The sequence below is a fragment of the Trichomonas vaginalis genome, chromosome I (genome assembly GCF_026262505.1).
Source record: "Trichomonas vaginalis G3 chromosome I, whole genome shotgun sequence".
NCBI classification, from domain to species: Eukaryota; Parabasalia; order Trichomonadida; family Trichomonadidae; genus Trichomonas; species Trichomonas vaginalis.
In genome coordinates this window covers 20078096-20098426 of record NC_067203.1, presented here as the reverse complement: position 1 = coordinate 20098426, position 20331 = coordinate 20078096, and the positions used below count along the sequence as shown (strand labels likewise).

The window sequence follows — 20331 nt, the reverse complement described above, 5'->3', positions numbered from 1 at the left end:
AATGAGCACCAAAAAAGCCAAAAAATAGGCTTTTTATTGGATTTATACACTAGATCAATAACCTATTTAGGATCTGACACTCTTTTTAGCCAGAGATATGAGGTCCTTTCTAGGAAAACGATCTATTCATCCATAAAAAAAATGAATTATCGTTTTCCCCAGAAATTACATGGGGAGTGGTAAAAGTAAGGAAAATCTGGGTAATAGAAAGAGAATTATATAAAACGATGATGAATATTAATAAAAAGAGAATATCATAAAACAATGATAGATATGAAAGGAAAGATAATGTGATAAAACAATGATAAAAATATATTTCGTTGATATCTTCTCCATTAGAAAGTAAATAAGATGCAATATCGTAATTTCCGAAATGCATACTTTCCGTTATTGAATCAAAAGTTTGTCTAAAATTTGTTTTAAGGTAGTCAGCAATTTCATAATTATGATATTTCAATGCTATATTAATCATATCATCAAATGATTTATCTTCATCTATCATTTGCATAAAAATCTTTTCATTTCCACCTTGAACAGCATATTTTTCGGAGTAATATGTGTATTTAGCTCCTAAATTTTTAAAGTAATTGAAGCACAATTCTGATCCATATTTAATTGCACAGTCAAGTGGTGTGATATTATCAATCTCCACATTAATATCAAGATTTGAGAATTTACTCTTAAGATCATCAACTTTATCCCATGCAATATAGTATAAAGGAGATTCTGTTGAATATAAATTCAGAATTTCTTCTTCTTTCATTGTAGGTTCGAAGTTTTCCAATTTGAAACCTTGATAATGTAGAAGCGTCGCTAATATCTTATTTTTCGGTTCATATATACATGAAAATGCATTTGATATCTTTTGATAAAGTTCTGAAAATAATTTAATTTTTTTAATACGAATTTGTGAAATAATATCAATCAAATATAACGCCATTTGGATAGATATTTTGTGGGTTGTTATTAATTCGGTAATTTGTGAAGATATTTGTATAATATTATTGGAATTGACGCCACATATAATTTTTGATGCTTGATCTGGGTATTCGAATACGTTAATTGGCTTATGGTCGCTGTTATTGCCCCAATTTTCATTTTTTGGCTGCTCTGAACTTGACATACTAAATTTTTTTTGGGTGTGTCACTTTTTAGTCCACTAAAATTTTTTTTTAAGGATGCCCTTACTTCCCATAAAAATAATTGACATACTATGTAAAAATTTTGGCTATGATACTTTTAGCCTTAAAAATGAAATATCAAAGATGGGCTCCCACTAAAAAAAAAATGATCTTAGATATCCTTATGATTTTTAGGATTGAAATCTGATGCAGATGCTGCTAATTTGTACTCTAAGATGTTCTAGATGTAAAGCTCGCATACTGATATAGAGAGTGGAAGCGCTTCGAGATACATTGTCAATAAACTTTTTCAAAAGTCTCCATATTGATTAATTTTATTCAGACAACACTATTTAATGATAATACGATGCAATTCCCTCTACAATCAATAGTCAACTCACAAAAAATTATGAACATTTTAATGTTTCATAGTTCATAATGAAAAACATAAACATTTAAAACTAGATCTTAATTTTTATCGAAAATGAAAATAATTGAATTGCCAAATGAGATCATTTTTTCAACTAACAAACCAAACAATTATAAATTGTACTCATTACGATATTTTAATTCTGAAAGATATCAATTTGAGATTTTTTTACCTATGCTTTTTCCAAATTCATCGCCAAATATAACTGAAATATATTTGGAAATTATGCTTTCTATCCATTCGATGATTAGACATCACAAGGTACTGATCCGACCAAACTGAAACCGCCATCGGGTGATGGGTTTGATCCTTTCGCAGGAATGACAAATTCTGCCAAAACCACTATCAACCAATAAATCAAAGCCATCAACAAATGATATATTTGATCCTTTAGCTGTTGTCCAACAACAGAAACCAGCACGGAAACAAGCATCTTCCAATGCATTTGATATGTTTGGTTCTGTTTTCCCTTCACCAGCACCTTCATACAAAGCTTCTCAAAATACTTTTGATATGTTTGGTTCTTCTTCTTCAATACAACAAAAACCAAAACAATCAAATGATGTTTTTGATCCATTCGCTGGAATGCAACAACAACAGAAACCACAGCCACAACAACAACAGAAGCCACAACAGAAGTTGTTAGGAGCAGGTCCATCACAACAGAACCAGGGCTCAAAGGGATCAGATGTCTTTGATATGCTTGGATTCTAAAATTTTTTTTTACTTTTTTATTTCTCAAGATTTTTTTATGTGCATATACTTTTTAAAGTTCTTTGACAATAGAAGGTAGGAATAGAAAACCACAATATTAGCTAAGAGGTGAAGAAAACAACAACTGGTTCAAATATGATCATCTTTTTGAATGTTTAATTTCAAAATCAACAAGATATTATACTTTTGTATCTAATGTATATATGGGTTTATTTCCGCCCATCTGCCCTTTATTCAAATATCTGACAATTAGAATGAAGTATCATTGAAAATCACCATAAACATTAGAATCGAAGGTGGTGTCATATGGGCATAATTGAATCCTAAAAATAGATCTCACAAGTGCCTTTTAACATAAAATTTTTCATACTTAAAACACAATTTCTTTATTATACCTTCCCCGAGAAAACAAAAAAATATTAATAAATAAACTTATTCTTCAACTTGCATTATAAAGAACTCATCAGGATTAGTGATTTCCTGGTCATAATCATCAAAATCCGGATTGATAACATATTCTTCATCATTAACGGTTAATGAATCAAGATATGTTGTTTCTTCATTATTCTTGTCAACATTATCAGTTTCTACTTCTTCAGTTGAATCATCTTCTCTCATCATCCACAAGAAGAAAATTATTCCTGATATCAAAAGTAATAATCCTGCAAAACCTGCTACAACGTATATCCACCAAATATTCTTCTTCCTTTGTGCCTCTTTATCCTTTTGCTCTATTTTGTCGGTTGTTGTACTTGATTTAGGAATATTTTCATTTTCTTTTGTCTCTGATGTTTCAATATCATCCGTTCTTGGTGTTTTATCATCCGTTCCTGGATTTTTATCATATGTTCCTGGTGTATCACCATCTTTTCCATCTTGAGGATCATCTTCAACTGAAGGCCTTTCAGGTATAGTTGTTTGGAATGGCGTTTCAACAGCTGTTATATATGGTGTTTCAATAGCTGTTATATATGGTGTTTCAATAGCTGTTATATATGGCGTTTCAATAGCTGTTATATATGGCGTTTCAACAACTGTTATATATGGTGTTTCAACAACTGTTATATATGGTGTTTCAATAGCTGTTATATATGGCGTTTCAATAGCTGTTATATATGGCGTTTCAATAGCTGTTATATATGGCGTTTCAATAGCTGTTATATATGGCGTTTCAATAGCTGTTATATATGGCGTTTCAATAGCTGTTATATATGGCGTTTCAATAGCTGTTATATATGGCGTTTCAACAACTGTTATATATGGCGTTTCAACAACTGTTATATATGGCGTTTCAACAACTGTTATATATGGCGTTTCAACAACTGTTATATATGGTGTTTCAACAACTGTTATATATGGCGTTTCAATAGCTGTTATATATGGCGTTTCAACAACTGTTATATATGGCGTTTCAACAACTGTTATATATGGCGTTTCAACAACTGTTATATATGGCGTTTCAACAGCTGTGGCATCGTAAAAAATGCAATTTTCTGTGTAGTAATACACGCCACCGTTGTCAACTGAATTCGATGCGGATTGTTCAATTCTTACAACGCATGTTCGTCCTAATGTTACATCTAAAAAGCATCCTCGGAATGTAAAAACAGAAGCTTGGAAATTTGAATATGCTAAATACTTTGCGTTGTTTTCTCTTATATTACAATTATTAATATTTGTATTTTTGGCTCCTTTTATTGTTCTATCATTGTAATATGAGAAAATGGATCCATTTGAAGAATCTGTGAACGAATTGTGTAAAATATTGATATTTTCAAGAGTTAATATGTACTGGTTCGATGTTTCATCATTGTCTCTGCAGATAATTCCATACTGCTCTGAATTTACGTTGCTGTCAATACTCAAATATTTTGCAGAAGATCCTTCTAAATTAAGAAATCTGAACGTAAATGCCGTTCCATACTTTGCCTTATTCTGGGTTAAATTCGCATCACGTATTGTCAAAAGGCTGTTGGTGACACAGATTGTTGAATCTGTTTGGAAATCTTGGTCTCTGCCAGCGCAATGAAGAGCCGTTGTAGAGTTTATAATGCATCTGCATGGTTGGGCCTGTCTTACATTCAAATTTGCAAAAGTTCCTTGATTTGAACTTTTGCATTTCTGGCCACAACATCTATCAAGTACGCATTCGCCACCATTTGTTGCAATAAGCATTGCTCCACCCCATCCTTTAACAGAGCAATCATAAAAGCTGCATTGAGATACTAACGTTTTATAAGAATCCCTATTGCTCCTATCGATTTTCAAAGCATTTTTACCATCGGAAGGATGGATTCTAATAAAAACGCATTCAAAAATCATTACATTCCTTCTAGCATCAACAATTTGACCACTTCCAAATATCATTTTGTTCATATGATCTGTGTGTTGTTCTGTACCATAGTACTGGGCCCAATCACTATGTAATATTGTAACATGATGCATAAATAAGGATAGCATTAAGCAAAATTTTTTGATATGGATTTTGAAAAAAGAGCTCAAATTTTTCAATGACTTGAAAAATGTATTACAATTGAGCGAAGATCGGCTTTGAAAAAGTTGTAAAACTATGAGGCTTTTGCTATTCAATGAATATATAAACTTTTGATAGATTCTGAATATGCGAATAATACAAAATTCAATGATGTCAAAATATCATTGAAAAATAGAAAATGGATCTGAAGCAAAACTAATTAAATCGTCATATTCATTTAGAGAGCTTATGAATGTATTATCAAATGACCGAAACTCCTGAACTATTGCTAAAAATCGATTTATTCCTACATATTTCTTACGTTGCAAGGAATTATTCCATCATCTTTTTTGACTTTTCAATACTTGATTTTCTGTTTGCTAAAAGTTAGTCTTTGAAAGTACATAAATGATTTTTAATACCTTCTGACTGTTTCTGTGAATTGACTACTCCTCAAATATCTGAAAAGTCGCAAGTCTATGAATTCAATTTTAAAATGGCTAAAAGTTAAAAATTGTTCAATAATTTGATTACATGTCAGAAACTCCATTGTACGTATTTCAACCTCTTTCAATTTGTGCCAAATGATCGAGAAAATCTTGCGTTATGGCAGAAATTTTCGAATGTTAAATTCTCTCATTAATGCATTTAACATATAATAAAGCAGTTAAAATGATATCGAAGATATTAATTCAAATTTTGAATGTGTAAAATTTCTGAAAATGAGAATGTAAATAAATTTTCTGAAATTTAGATGAACCCGATTGCCTATACATTTTGATGATTTTTTGTGGCCAAAGCTATTCGATATGAAATATACTTATCCGATTTTTCAAATGTTAATGGTGATTAACTGAATATCTATGAGATAATTATCATTATTCCTATACCTAAATAATATATTTATGCTTAGATAAAGATAGACATAAATAATCCATCAGAATATTGCAATTTTGAAATTTGATTAAAACATTCCCAAGAAGAAAGTGTCCAAGACAAGAAGAAAACTTATCAAAGAAACTATGTAAGTGCTATTTAAGCCTATCTTTTTGAAATTAAATTTGTTGACCAAAATTTACTTTTATTTAGGGACAAAATATAAAAATAAATGTTTATTCATAACAGAAATTTACTTGAGTACTAATATATGTTGTTTTAAGCCGAAAAACATGAAATTTTAAGGGTCTACAGTCTGGCCAAATAAGCGCTATCGTTAAACTTCAAAATATATATGGTAGGGCTTATATCTATTTGCATATTCTAATTCTGACAGATGTCTGCATTAGAATCTTTGAAACTCTGTTAATTCCAAAATTGCTGCCAAAAATAACTAAATTGCTTGGAAATTGTACTACTATGACGTTACAGTTAACTAGTTATTAGATACCATATATGATGTGCATATGTATAAGACTCAATAATTATGTATTTTCGAAAGTTTAGGTGGCAATGTTCTGTTGTACTGTCTCAATAAAGCCTTGCTTGATTTACTACATATGGAGGCTAGTTGCTTATAATAACTCCATAGAATTTATATCAACAAAAAAAAAAAATTATAAAATTATGGAAGGTGAACAAATTGATGCTATTGTTAGATGGTTAGCTGTTTTTGGAGAAGGAGATAACGCATTTGTCGATAATCCTACTCTTCTTCTTGACGGCCAAGTTTTAGCTAAAGTTTACAACACATTGGACGGCGGAAATGACCCAATTAACATTAACATGCTCAAACAAATTTCGAACTTAGATGACTGGGTTTCAATTCTTCTTAATATGCGTCAAATATCAGGAAAAGTAATGAATGCGATCAAACCAAACGATTTAAGCATAGATCCAACAGCTTTAGCCAAAAAGAAGGATCAAGGTGAACTCTTGAAGCTATTAAAGTGTTTTATATTCTATTCACTTAAATCTACCAACAAAAAGATTTCAATCCAAAACATTCGCTCATTAGATAAATCAATCCAATCCGTAATCCAATCCATTATCCAAGAATTTACCGCAAAAACCGAAACCGAAGCTCCATCATCGCCAGTTCCTCAAACTCCTCCATCATCTCCTGCAAAACCATCAGCTCCAGCCGATGACGGCTCTGCGGAGAAGATTGCTGCTCTCGACAAAGAGATACAAGAGCTTACAGCCAGAAAATCCCAAGTTGACAAAGAAATCGAGCAAGCAGAAAGACAATTACAAATTCAAGCCGCTCCTGGCAAATCCGAAGAGCTCCTTAACGATGCAAAGCGTCGCCACCAGACAGCTAAAGACAAACTCGAGAAATTACGTAAAAAACTCGAAGAAACAGAGGAGACATTAAATGCATCTCGCGGAGAACTCGATGAACTTCGCAAACAGAAGCAGAAACTCCTCAATCCAGACCAAGTACAGACTCCCGAGAGATCCAACACAGAACTCAAGCAGCAACTCGAGAAATTACAAAGAGAAATCATCGCAGATTTGTCAAACGATACAAAAACCGCCGCTTTGATTGAAAGGAATCCTCCTAAGACGAATGATGATTACATCAATCTCCTTAACATCAGAGCCCTTGAAACAGAGTATTCCGCGCTTACAAAAGAGCTGCAATCGATGCAAACACAAGAAAAACTTCATGAAGCGGAATTAACAGCTTTGAGTCAGAATTTGAACAACCAAAACAAGAAAGCTGCTTTAACATTGAAGAAGAGGATACAGCAGCTCAACGCGGAGATAGATCAGTCACCAATTGGAGAGGCAAAGAGAATGTCAATGAAATATTTGAGAGTCATCAAAAAATTGGAATGTGAAGTGGAAAATTTGGCTGCAAATTGCAGCGACATGGAAGTTGAGGAACTCACAAAGCAGCTGCAGATAATGGCTGCAAGGAAGGCAACAGAAGGAGACTTGTTGGCAAGGAAACAAGCTTTCATGCAGGCAACTGCTGAACAATGCGATGTGAGGCTGCAAAGACTGAAATTAAATGTGGATTTGATGATGCACTCAGCCAGAATTACAAGGTGGAAGAACTGCTTCCAGACTCCTCAACAACAACAGTCACAAAAATAAATATATTATTAAACTATTGTAAGTAAAAAATTCAAAACAAAAACAAAATGAACTTTTTTTTCTCTCACACTCTTCCAATATATATATCCATCTATATATATTTGGGATCATTCTAGATGTATTCTACTCGCTTATAACCATTTAAGGGAAAATATACAATTACTCTATGATTGATTTGATGTTTTTTTTTTCAGAAATATTAATGGTAGGGCAATCATTACGTATTGATCAAGAAGGAATTATTCTTTGTCAGTAACAATTCAGTATCAACAACTTTGAAACTCATGAAAATTTGCGTGAGACATTTGGTGAAGGTTATGATCAACAAAAAGAGGGTAATCTTCAAACTTTCTTTCAATAGGATCTACTTATGGACATTCAAATATAGACAAGATATTTTATCTATGAAGTACTTGTGCTTATTCTGATTTTCACATTTGTATGTAAAAGTTAAGATTTCTATTGTATATTTATATGAATCAATCATTAGTAGATCCTTGTCTTCTTTCATACATCTCATTAAAAAAAATTACATTTAAGTTAAATAATAAAATAAACAAATATAATTTTACAATAAAGAGAATTTCATTTTTTCAAATTATTTGCAATACTCACTAAAGTGCTAATAACATTAGCAAAAGCTTCAGGATTACTTTGTATCATACCCGAAAGTGCAGCTGCATTCAAAGTGTTGATATCAACATTATTTTGATTATTGTTATTTTGATTGTACCATCCTGGACCTTTCACTTGGTTATTTGACTTATTCTGTTGTTGCAGGTGTTGAGGAGGAGAAGTAGATGGAGGAGATGGAGGAGGAGGTCTAGAAAGTGGAAGTTTAGGTGGTGAATGTGTTTGATGTGTCACTTTTCCATTTGTCAACACTCTCAAAAATTCATCACCGAGTTTATCCATTCTTGTTTTTGTCATTACCTTGAGTTTTTTGAGGTCATCCTGATTTGTTGGATGATTCTTTGCGATAGATCTCAAACAAGAATTCGGCATAAACTGTTCGACATCAATTCCTTCGATTGCCAATTTCTGATCTCTTGCTTCTTTTAATTTATTATAAAGCAAAATTTCTTCATTTGACAAACCTTCATCATTTGTTTCTTTGTATTCGTAAATAACAAAAGGTTTGAAATCTCTTAAATTTATCAATGAAATATTATCAGGAACGTAGTACTCGATCACACCGTATTTGGATGATTTCGAAGTCAATCTAATGATTCTTCTGGAAACTAATTCCTGCAAACACTGATAAATTCTTGATTTCGTCTTTCCTTTCAAATCAGAACCTAAATTATATTGCGGCAAATCATTATCTCTGCATTTCATAATTTTACTACTTTTAGAACCAGTATAAACATCAGTAATATGATTTCCTGTTGCGAAAGGAGCTCTTTTTCTTTTTCTATAAATTCCATCAACAATCATAGCAATGTTCTTTAAATGATCAGTCATATCTATATCTATTTTCTCATGATTCTTCATTCTGCGCTGACAATTATCACAAGTAGTATTACAATTTTTCGGATCAAAGTTTTCACCGAAATATCTCAACAACAAAACTCTTCTACATGTCATTTTTTCTATACCATATTCAGTCATGTGATTTAACAACTGATCTTCAACTTCAATTCTCTCTCTCGACTTCGTTTCTCCTGTATTTTGGTCAGCCATTGTTATCATTCTATGAACTTTACTTTTGTCGCCCATAGAAAACATCAACAATGCATGACTTTGTTTTCCATCTCTGCCCGCTCTTCCGCTTTCTTGGTAGTATTCTTCCAATGATTTAGGCATTGTCATGTGAATGACATACCTGACATCTGGTTTGTCAATTCCCATGCCAAAGGCTAATGTCGCAACGATAACTTTGACACGACCTTTTGTCCATTCAATTTGTGTCATTTTTCTATCGTTTTTATCCATTTTTGCATGGTAAAATTTTGCCGACAAACCGTTATCTTGGAAGAATTTTGCGATTTGTTCAGTTTCAGCGGTAGACATACAGAAGACTATTCCTGTTGAATTCCTATAATTCTTTTCTTCAATCCATTTCAAAGCAGCTTCCCTAAATCCTGTTTCTTTCTTCATGACTTCGTAAAAAATGTTTGGCCTGTTAAATGACGATTTAAACAACGAACAGCCTTTGATGCCTAAATTCTCTACAATGTCTTTCTGTACAGCATCAGTAGCTGTAGCTGTCAATGCCATAATTCTGACATTTGGAAATCTGACACGTAAATTTGACAATTGAGTGTAGTCTGGTCGAAAATCATGACCCCACTGACTGACACAATGTGCCTCGTCAATAACAAATCTTGTCAAACGGTTTTCGTTGTAAAGTTGTGTCAGAAAACCGTCAAGTGTAGACCCTGCCATAATTTTTTCAGGAGTCAAGAAAAGGAATCTGAGAGAGTTATTAGAAATCTTTCTCCACATTTCGGAATATTTTTCTTTGGAAGTGTCTGCACCGAAACTCATCGCTTCTATATTCAATTCTACGAGACTGCGGACTTGGTCTTGTATCAAAGAAATTAAGGGGGAGACAACCAAGGTGATCCCCCCTTGCATATATCCAGGTAACTGGTAACACAAAGATTTTCCTCCTCCTGTTGGCATCAGCACGAAAACGTCTTTTCCATTCAAAGCAGCACCGATAGCGTCTCTCTGTTTTCCTCTGAAATGCATGTGATGGAAAACTTTTTGGTTTACTATGTTCATTTTACTTTCTACAGCTGGACTGATCTGTTCTTCGTTGTTTGATGAGTCCATGAACATTCCATCGTCATCATCACCATCGGAAATGTAAATGTAATCATCTGATTCGTCAGTTTTTGGCAAATCTATTGGTGAATCTTCAATATATGTTACTTCTTCTTCAGGTATTGTGACCTTTTTGATTTGTGGTGAATCAGGTACATATATTGGTTGCGGAATCTCTTGGATCTGATCATCATCAGATATATAATTATTTTTATATGAGTCATCATCGTCAATTGGTGATGAATATGGTATAGTTGTGATTGGTGTTGTTATTGTAGTGGTTTTGGTCGTTGTTGGAGTGTTGTTGACCGTTGATGGAAATTGAGATTGAATTCTCAGTTCGTATTCTTCGATTTGGTCGTAGATTCCTCGTCTTTGGTTTCTAAGTTGTGCAATGGATGGATCTTGTGGGTTGGATCTCAACAAATTACAGATCTGATTGTTCAAATTTTCTAATTGACGGTTTAGATCTAAAAGAAGAGATTCTAAATGTACGTTATCACTTGGTTGGTCGGTTTCTGGTGGAATGTAAGCGATATCGTCCTCTGAATCCGAAAGAAATTTAGTTGATTCATTATTAATCTGGGGAGATGGACGCGCTGGGGATGAAGTACGAAGCAATGATTGGGGTGGCTTGTAATGAGTCGTAGATTGCGTTTGTGGCTCAGGAATGTCTTCAAGATCTGAGAGAGAAAATTCTGAATCATTAGTTGTTGGTTTTGGAGGCAGATTGTTTTTGGTGGAGCTGCGTGGTGTTGTTTTGGGAGCATATACGGGCGGAGGAGGTGGTGGCGGAGGATTATTTGGTTGATAAGTATTATTCTGTTGATTTTGATAATTTGATGCAGGACCATGACCATATTTATCTTTCTTGTTTAAGTTCCCTTTGAGAGCCTCTTCGTTTTTCTTCTTGGCGCTATCAAATAAAGAATTTAAATTTTTTGGCGATTCTAGAGGGGTTTCTCGGAAAGAATAGACAAACCCACTCTTGGAAAATGATTTGTAGTTCATCAGAATCTCTGAACTGATGCGTTGCAAATCATTTACCACTTTAGCCATTTACCAAAAAAAATTTAAAACTGAAGAAGTTCCCCGGGGAAGTAAATTGAATAGTTTATTAAAATTTCCAAGGAAAAAACAGGATTTAAAGATGACAATAATATTAATTGCTGTATTTATGACTATTTATTGAATTTTTATTCAAAAATTTCGTTTTTCTGTGGATAAAATTTGATAAATCAAGTCCATAAATCAAATATCCTAAGTGTTACAACATTGATAGTGGAGTTAAATACCACATCACGTCTCTAACCTATATTTGAAGAAGATCACAGCAATAAATCAAAATTATTGGGCACAAGATTAATTTCAATCTGATTTATCATATACATAAATTTATATCATTATTTCAAGTTGATATGTTGAGTACTCCTAGGAATTTGTTGATAAATTTAATCAATTTCCAAATGGACATTATTAAATACTGCTTATATGAAGATTTCAATTCTACTGGAGTCATATAAGAATAACATGCAAACAAATATCTAATTGCTTAAGAATTTATAGGTCAATTGAATGATTCTGCTTTAGAATCAATTGACTTATCATATTTCTACTGAGCCGTTCTATAGAGGAGCAAATACTTCTCAAAATAAATCCCAAAATTCTTTGACTTATGAATGTTAACAAAACATGATCGGTAAGGGATGGCAAATTTTCAATAATTTTTTTTCCCCAAAATTAGTCATGAATGATGAAAATGATGCACCAATCCGAACAGTATATCGCTTAATCAAAGAATCACAAGCTATTGATAACTATTGGGTAATAGAACACAGTCTCTTAGATCTAAACAAATCTGGAGTTGTTTCTAGTGATTTCGGGCACTTCAATTGCATACTTTATCCGAAGCTAAAATTAAACGGTGTCTCATTTAAACTCGAATTAATTGTCACAGGAAACTCTCTTCCCACAGTTAGATTCGAAAAACCATTATTCCACCCATATGTCGATGAAAATAGATACTTGTGCCTTCCTTTAACAAGTAATTGCAAACTCGATATTCAAAAAGATCCTCTGAAAGACATTTTAGAATACATTCGAAGAGTTTTTATTCTACAAGAAAGATCTGAAAAGGATGAGTGCTACAACGCTACTGCTCTAAAGGAATATAACGAAGATCAGGACAAATTCTTTGCAAAACTTTCAGAACAAGGTTCTTCATTTTAAGTCAATAGATTATCACTTTTACCATAATAGTATAACACTGTTCTATGATTTGTTGATCACTTTTACTATCATAGTATAACTTTCTATGGTTTGTTAGTATGAAAATTTATATTGCTCTGATTTTGTTAGAATTTTCTTGTTTTACAGCTTAAATATTCTTGTTAATATAATTTTCCTCATATATAATTTTTAAAGAAATCGAATTTGATATTTTCTTCAAAAATATTTAATATAAGCTTAACAGCCATGTCCGATCATTTTGTCTGACCAACGGACTCATAATCATGGGGAATTATCTTGAATTCATAAAAAAATATTATTGTTTCATATTAATAATTCATATTTCTACTCGTAGATGAAATAAAAACCTTTTGAAATGATTTGAGTAACTTTACTGTTAAGTAAACTATAATTTGCAACAAAATGATTTTTAATTTAAAGCATAAATCAAATAAAATGTGCAATTATATACAAATAAATTAAATACTATGCTTTAATTATTTATCGTCATCATCGGAATAATCCTCGATGACGATTTCAGCTTGGGCATTTGAGAATGCGCCTTGGAGCAATGCGGCAATATCGCCGGAGTTTGACTCGCAAGCGAGAATGAATGCTGACTTGAACTGCATGTTCATAAGGTTGATATTAGCTCCTTTTTCAATTAATAATTTGGCAACATCGTTTGCACCATATTGGGCACAAATGTGGAGAGCTGTATCACCTTCTTTGTTTTGCTTGTTTAAGTTAGCACCCTTTTGAATTAAAACGGCTGCGTAATCTGCTCTATTATATTTAGCGCAGACAATGAGAGGAGTATCACCTTCATCATCTACTGGATCAATTTCGATGCCTTTGGTGCCAACAACTGCATCAAAAATCTTCTTAACTTCGCTTTGGCAAGCAAAATGAAGTGGTGTTTGACCAAGAGCGCCCTTTTGGTTGACCTTAGCACCTTTTCGTAATAAGTATTCAACTGCTTCTGGCTTGTCATTGAAAATAGCACAATGCAATGGATAGCCAATTCTATCGTACATATCTTTCATTTGTTCTGGCTTATTATGTACACAAGATTGAAGTTCCTTCATATTGCCTGAGAATGCTGCACGAAGCATGCCTTCAGGAACGTCATCTTCGGTAATTTCATCTCCAGCGTCTTCCTCTTCTCCATTGCCTTCTTCCTCATCAAAATCTTCATCACCATCTTCTTCTTCGGCTTCTGGTGTTTGCAATGAAGCTTTATCTTCAGCAATTGAAGCTAATAATTTTGTGATTCTCTTAAGGCTCTTGAATTTCTTGGCTGCTCTATGCCCATGTACAGATTTGATTGATTCTTCTGCTTTTGTAATTTGTTGTTCAGTAAGTTGCACTTTGGAAGCTTCGAAAGCTGCTAAAATTAGTTCTAATGGCAATTTGAAAAAGGATGGAAATGCAATACATTCACCAACAACTTTTGCCAAGCTAGCTACATCATCGGCTGTATCTTTTTGAGCAGCAACATGACGCTCAGCTCGTTGTATATACTTTTCAGCACTCATATTTGAAAACTTTTTTTTATTGCTTTTTTTTCTGTTTTTAAATTTTTCAAAAATTATTCTGCTTTAGTTATAGCAATAAATTATTATTTCTTCGGATGATTCAATTTGAAGTTCAATTTTCGATTAGACAATAATATTTCCGTGATAAATTTATTTTTTGTGAAGAATTGTATAATGTAATGGAATAATTTGTGGAAGAGTCCCAACCACGAATAGATTTCTTTCGGTGATTCACCTTACAAAATTTGATACTAATGCCTTATGTTTATGAATATAAAATAGTGAAATTTTTCGATAGACTAAGAAATCGCCATCGGATTTATTTTCCTTTTATAAACTAAAAGACAGTTGGCCCTACGTGGAATTTACCCCTTTGTTTATCTATTTCTGCTTTCCTTCATGAGGGTTCTAGAACAATTAACATTTTGAATGAAAATATTTTAACAGATCATTAAAGAAAGTATGAGATCCCGTAGATAAATATACTGAAAAAGAATAGAAATGTATAAATTATAGTATATTTTAATTCAAACATAATTATATTCATCTCCTTCAGAAGTTGCTTACGCTGAGTCTTCTAATGGAGATTTAGGGAAAATATAAAGAGGTGTGACATCGATATTAGCTCCGATATCAGAGCCCTGAATAAATGGAGGACAAGAGCCATATTCATTAGCAAATTGCTTTGGAATGTCAATGAATATCCTCTCTTCATTAAGTTTGGCCAATTGTGTAACACCTTTGCGACCATTTTTAACGTTATTAGCCGCTTCATTTAAAAGTGGGGAACCTGTGTATTCTAAGCCGCTCTGATAGAGCGTTATAGCTTCCTCGATATTATTTTGCTGTTCTGCTATGAATCCGACGTTTAGCCAAGCTTCAGGAATATCATAGCAAATCTGTAAAGCGCGTTTAAAAGATGACTGCGAATCCTTAAGTTGTTCGTTCTTGTAGTATAATTCACCCAATGCGCACCAAAATCCGGCATTTTCAACCGTATATGGGTGGCTAGATTTGTATAAATTGTAAGCGCGATCTGTTTTATTAATAAGCATGGAGAAGAGACCTCCGATGACGTTTATGATTGGGTCTTGCGGGTATCTTTGAAGGGTAGAATCTATTATCGCTTCTGCATCTTGACAATCGAGGTATCTGTATGCAAACCAAGCATACTGTTGATGTAACGGAATGCTATTTGGATGCTTCTTGAGCAAAGAGAAATATATTGTTTTGGCTAATTCTCTATCACCGCGAATTTGGTGAGTATAAGCAATTTGAAACAGCACATCATCAGCTGTCAATGTAGTTGGAGGCTTTTCGGATACTTTGTTAAACAATCTCAAAGCTTCATCAAATTGTTGATTATTTCTGAAGGAAATCGCTTGTCTAAAACGCAAATCGGGTTCGAAATATATACTTCCATTGCTCGGAATATTACTCCATGATTGTAATGATCTTTGTACGTATCCAAAGTGTTGGAAAATAACTCCATAAGCATAAGCCAATAAAGGATCGTTATTTTCAGGATGCAATTCAAAAGAGTATGCGTATGACGCGTATGCGTTTGGAAAATCACCAAGGATGAGATAACAGTGTCCAAGTGTAATCCAATTTTGGTAGAGGTTGCCATTTTCTTTTACAATTTGAAATCGAGTATTCATGATTACGGAAACAGTTGTAGCAATATTAGATAAATATGGATTCATGGTTTTAATTTTTGCATTAGTGGGGTTATAACTTAAAGCTCGATTTGCAGAAAGTTTGCAGCATTCTTTATTACCCATTAATTTAGCTATTTCCGCTGCTTTAGAGAAGACTTCCTCAAAAGAATGGCAGCATTGGTCAAGCTTTGTATTCATTAATTTTTTTTTGTCAAAACTACCGAAAAATCAATCAGATAGAAATTCAATTTGAGGATTTCTTGTTCATTTGAAAAGTAGATAATTTTCTGCATCTATTTGTATAATAAAATTGGAAATTTTATAATCGTTTTTTTCGGCGCGCAAATAGAGGTAGGGCAACGATAGGTCAAAAAGGCTTCTCTGATAGATTTCCTTGCCTTTTGGATATGCTATAATATATAGCCTAGCATGATAGGATATGATGTCAAAAGTTAGAACATAACTTAGGATCTTGAGAAAAATGAAAAACAAAAATTACATAAAAAAAGAAAAATTTTATCTAATTTGTTTTTTTGGACCGAATAAGTAATTTTATTGAATTTCAATACGACACATAGATTTTATTATTAGTAATAAATATAATGGTTTACTATTAACAAGGAACCTAAACTAATGAAAATTTGATTTCAAATATTGTATATGATTATCATAGATTACCAAAATATATTGCTATTTATGAGGATATAATATTGATTATTAGTAAATCGTATAAATTTAATAAATATACCATGAATATTGAATGAATTTCTTGATTCATAGGGGTAAAACGCGCTTTTATATGATTTAGACAGAGAATTTATGAGATGTAAATAACACAATAAAGGTTTATATTGAATATTTTCTAAAAATAAATCGAAATTATAAAAAACAATACATTTATTCATTGAAACTACTTGGACAAATATGAAACAAGCATTCAGGCAATACTTTTGAGACTTCAACGCATCTGATAATTTTTATATAACTTCACCTCTTATGCTTAGAGTGGAGATATTGAGATCGTATAAGTATAGATGAGCTCACATTCAGATATGATGTGTGAACTTCTGTTTTCACTGCAATTTTGAATCAGAATAAACTCAAAACAAGAATAAAATGATATACTCACTCTCTAAATGTGTTCGAGATTTAAAGTTGTATGAATAAAACGATTCATCTTTCGAAGCCTCCCATTTAATGAGAGACTTCGAAAGATGAATGTATTCATGTAGATGAAATACTATATATGACCATGTGTGATACTAAAGATATCAAAATGTTCATTTTTAAGTGCAATAGAAGGGTTATCTCTCGTAAAATCTCAATTTAAGGAAGATTTAGAAAGAACTCCTTTCCTAAGTAGATAGTGTGTGGTTTCTGTCTTTTGGTTGATCAGGAACTATGAAATTAAGTCGGACAGAAAGAAGTTCTTTCCAAAACAGACTCCAAATGAGTTGTTCGAAAAGAACTTCCTTCTGTATATGGATAATTGTAGTTACCGCACTGAAGTATGTGATTGTGATGATGGAGTTCTCGATAAATCTAAAATCGGATTAAGATTAATTGAAAACTCAAGTAATTCTTTGAAATCTTGTGTTGTCTGGCACTATAATAACCAAAGAATGAGAATATTATGTTGAATGATGAGTACGTGTGCTCGGCATTCGCCGAGCGAATTGAGTTTAACGTACTATGAAAAGTGACAAATTTGGGCTTTTTTTCCTAGGGTTATGATCTCTTCCTTTCTGCTCAATACGACAGAAATGAAAGAATGAATTTGTACTCCCTAATTGATTACTACAATCTGTATCTATCTTTAACATAGAATTAGCTGCATTGTGATTTATACTCCAGAATTATTCAATTTAAGATCAACCTCGTAAATTTTAATCATATTGCACCAATACTCCTACGTTGAGATAAGAACATGATTATACATACCAAAGCCCCATATTAAAAATCAAAATTTAGCACCTCCATTATGCAACCACATTATTCGTCGCAAATAAGTATATTTACGCATATTATGATGCATATTCACACAACTCGTATACATGAAAAGTTATTAAAATCAGACAAAATTATTGCAATAAGGAAAAAAAAACAACTTTATTATATATGTTAGTAATGAATTACAAATATTTCTACAAAGAATGCTCAATACTTCATATAATCTTCGAATATTTCTTATTACAAGTTAATACATTTTGACTCGAACATGATAAACAAAAGCCGACACGCCGATTACTACACTTATGAAAATATAGTACGTTTCCATTCATCTGTTTACTTGTTTTTGTTGGAATAAAATCTTTTTTTTTTCTTTCATGAAATAAGAATTTTGCTGCGAAAGCAATATCTCTAACAATAATTAATACATTACGTCAACTCTGGAATGAGTATTTATCAAATATGATATCAAAATCAAAAATTAGTTGTTTTTTATGAGTAAAAACGATGTAAATTGATTATTTGACTAATTATCAAATACTTTGATTTTCCAAATTTTTTTCGAAATTGATTTTTTCATGTGAAAATTCAAATTGTTTAATTTCATTTTTGAAATTTTGAATTTTTTTTGGAATTTTGAGTTGATCAATTCAGCAGAATTGATAATGCTATTGCTTTAGGGCATACCACAAGGTGATGAATAAAAGGTGAACATTAACAAATTATTTTAAATCACAAATATCATCCTCATCAACTTTAATTCTAAAAAGAACTGTACTGAATTATGAAAATGCATGATTTACATTATTAAAATCTTTGAATGAAAATAGTACAAGATAAGTTTTTATTCATTTTTAATTAGATTTAAACGAAAAACTACTCCATATTAAAATTTAAGTCGAGAAATCGTATTTTGTTCTTATTTGTTAGCATTTTGTAGACATTCTAATCTTGAATTAATTTGGAGCAGGGGTAATTTTAGCTAAAAGTGACACGCCTGTAAAAAGTGACACACCCATGAAGGGTGTGATTACCGATCGGTAATTTCGACAGTTTAGAATTTAAAATTTTTTATGGAACTGTTGCGAGTTTCATAAAGAATTTAAGGAATATAAGCAAAGATTTGAATCAAAATCTTAGACCTAAGCCGCTCGATTCGCTCGCGGCTTCCGCGAATTACAGATCAGCAAAGATTTGAATCAAAATCTTCGAACTAAGCCGATCGCTTCGCTCGCGGCTTTCTTTATTATTTTAAATTTGCATATTTCCATCAAAAGTTCATAAGGTAAAAAATTTCGTTTATTTTTACTAAGAAAAAAAAAGGTTTTTGATAATAAATTTATTTTATTTCGAAAAAGTAGCAATAATCGTAAAAGGGTATTGATAGGGTTGCTAAAGTAACTAATTTTAGCTGTCAAATACTTTTGTATTTTGAAGTAAATTAGTATAAATTTGATATTATTTTAACTCCCTTTGAAAATCTCAATTTTCCATACAGAGGGAACGGGAATAGCATCCAATATTCCCTGAGAATGGTTGCGCATTCTCAGTTCCCTCTATATTTCGAACGAAGCTCTCATCGGTCTTTTTTTAATACTAAACGTTTTTTTCCCCCTGTCACTTTTAGCTAAAATTTGGGTTTGCCAATTAATTTGTTACATGATATTATTAACAAATTTAACTGAAAAAATATGTTAATATGGAATAAACCATGATTATATAAGCTATCAATGCTATATATACATATGTAAAAGATTCATATTAACTCAATTAACAAAAATGATAGATTTTCATAAAGGTTCAATCTAGGTTCGTCCGAAAATTTTGATTTTTATATAGAAGACATAGTTTCATATACATAATTAAATTTTCAAACAAATTTGATCATACCATTTATTAAGCAGGATAGTATATTAATTACTATCAGTATAAAAATATAAAAATGATTATATTTAATTATTGCATAATTTAGTCAAAGAGTTATAAGCCTCAAGTGATCGTTATCACCTTCAATGCACGTATACTTTATTGATTCATAGATATTTAATCTATGTTTGACATGTTGTTGTCGTCATTCGTTTTGTTCCCATTCTTCCTAAGTTAGAATTAGAGAATACACCATCCACATCATCTAATTTGGTCCTCAGCGATAGATTGGTTCATTTTGGAGGAGTCCCATCAGACAGTTTTCGAGCACCAAATATCAAATTTTAATGTATACAAATCTTTAGTGATTTATCTCTTTTATGATGAGTAAAAGGTTTCTGCTCATCAACATTTGATTTCCGACATATATGATTTCTAATTGCAATTATTTACTTTCTTTTTATAATCTAACTCTGTGACTCATACCATAAATTAATTATTGGAAAGTGTCAATATGTTTGGCACAACGCATGGC

General features: G+C 32.1%; 7 protein-coding genes across 7 annotated transcripts, besides 2 other annotated features; 3 read left to right on the top strand and 4 right to left on the bottom strand.

The window, feature by feature from the left end:
* Positions 1-1861: 1861 nt before the first annotated feature.
* TVAGG3_1017450 (uncharacterized protein) lies at positions 1862-2265 on the top strand (the record flags this gene model as incomplete). The annotated part of the gene is made up of 1 exon (XM_001326421.1): positions 2002-2265. The coding sequence occupies one exon, from the start codon at positions 2002-2004 to the stop codon at positions 2263-2265; it is 264 nt and encodes an 87-aa protein (XP_001326456.1).
* A 171-nt stretch (positions 2266-2436) lies between these two features.
* TVAGG3_1017440 (bifunctional inhibitor/lipid-transfer protein/seed storage 2s albumin superfamily protein family) lies at positions 2437-4710 on the bottom strand (the record flags this gene model as incomplete). The annotated part of the gene is made up of 1 exon (XM_001326422.2): positions 2698-4710. The coding sequence occupies one exon, from the start codon at positions 4708-4710 to the stop codon at positions 2698-2700; it is 2013 nt and encodes a 670-aa protein (XP_001326457.1).
* Positions 4711-6288: 1578 nt separating this feature from the next.
* Positions 6289-8011, top strand: TVAGG3_1017430 (hook domain family; the record flags this gene model as incomplete). Its single annotated transcript, XM_001326423.1, has 1 exon — positions 6302-7780. The coding sequence occupies one exon, from the start codon at positions 6302-6304 to the stop codon at positions 7778-7780; it is 1479 nt and encodes a 492-aa protein (XP_001326458.1).
* Positions 8012-8365: 354 nt separating this feature from the next.
* On the bottom strand, positions 8366-11611 carry TVAGG3_1017420 (DNA helicase RECQ family member family; the record flags this gene model as incomplete). Its single annotated transcript, XM_001326424.1, has 1 exon — positions 8366-11611. The coding sequence occupies one exon, from the start codon at positions 11609-11611 to the stop codon at positions 8366-8368; it is 3246 nt and encodes a 1081-aa protein (XP_001326459.1).
* Positions 11612-12276: 665 nt separating this feature from the next.
* On the top strand, positions 12277-12923 carry TVAGG3_1017410 (UBC-like family; the record flags this gene model as incomplete). The annotated part of the gene is made up of 1 exon (XM_001326425.1): positions 12299-12781. The coding sequence occupies one exon, from the start codon at positions 12299-12301 to the stop codon at positions 12779-12781; it is 483 nt and encodes a 160-aa protein (XP_001326460.1).
* A 266-nt stretch (positions 12924-13189) lies between these two features.
* TVAGG3_1017400 (spectrin binding) lies at positions 13190-14324 on the bottom strand (the record flags this gene model as incomplete). Its single annotated transcript, XM_001326426.2, has 1 exon — positions 13279-14319. One exon carries the CDS (start codon positions 14317-14319, stop codon positions 13279-13281), a length of 1041 nt encoding a protein of 346 aa, XP_001326461.1.
* Positions 14325-14834: 510 nt separating this feature from the next.
* TVAGG3_1017390 (cellular component assembly) lies at positions 14835-16190 on the bottom strand (the record flags this gene model as incomplete). The annotated part of the gene is made up of 1 exon (XM_001326427.1): positions 14883-16178. One exon carries the CDS (start codon positions 16176-16178, stop codon positions 14883-14885), a length of 1296 nt encoding a protein of 431 aa, XP_001326462.1.
* Positions 16191-17623: 1433 nt separating this feature from the next.
* Positions 17624-17671: a mobile genetic element.
* A 1223-nt stretch (positions 17672-18894) lies between these two features.
* Positions 18895-19575: a mobile genetic element.
* The last annotated feature ends 756 nt before the right edge of the window (positions 19576-20331 follow it).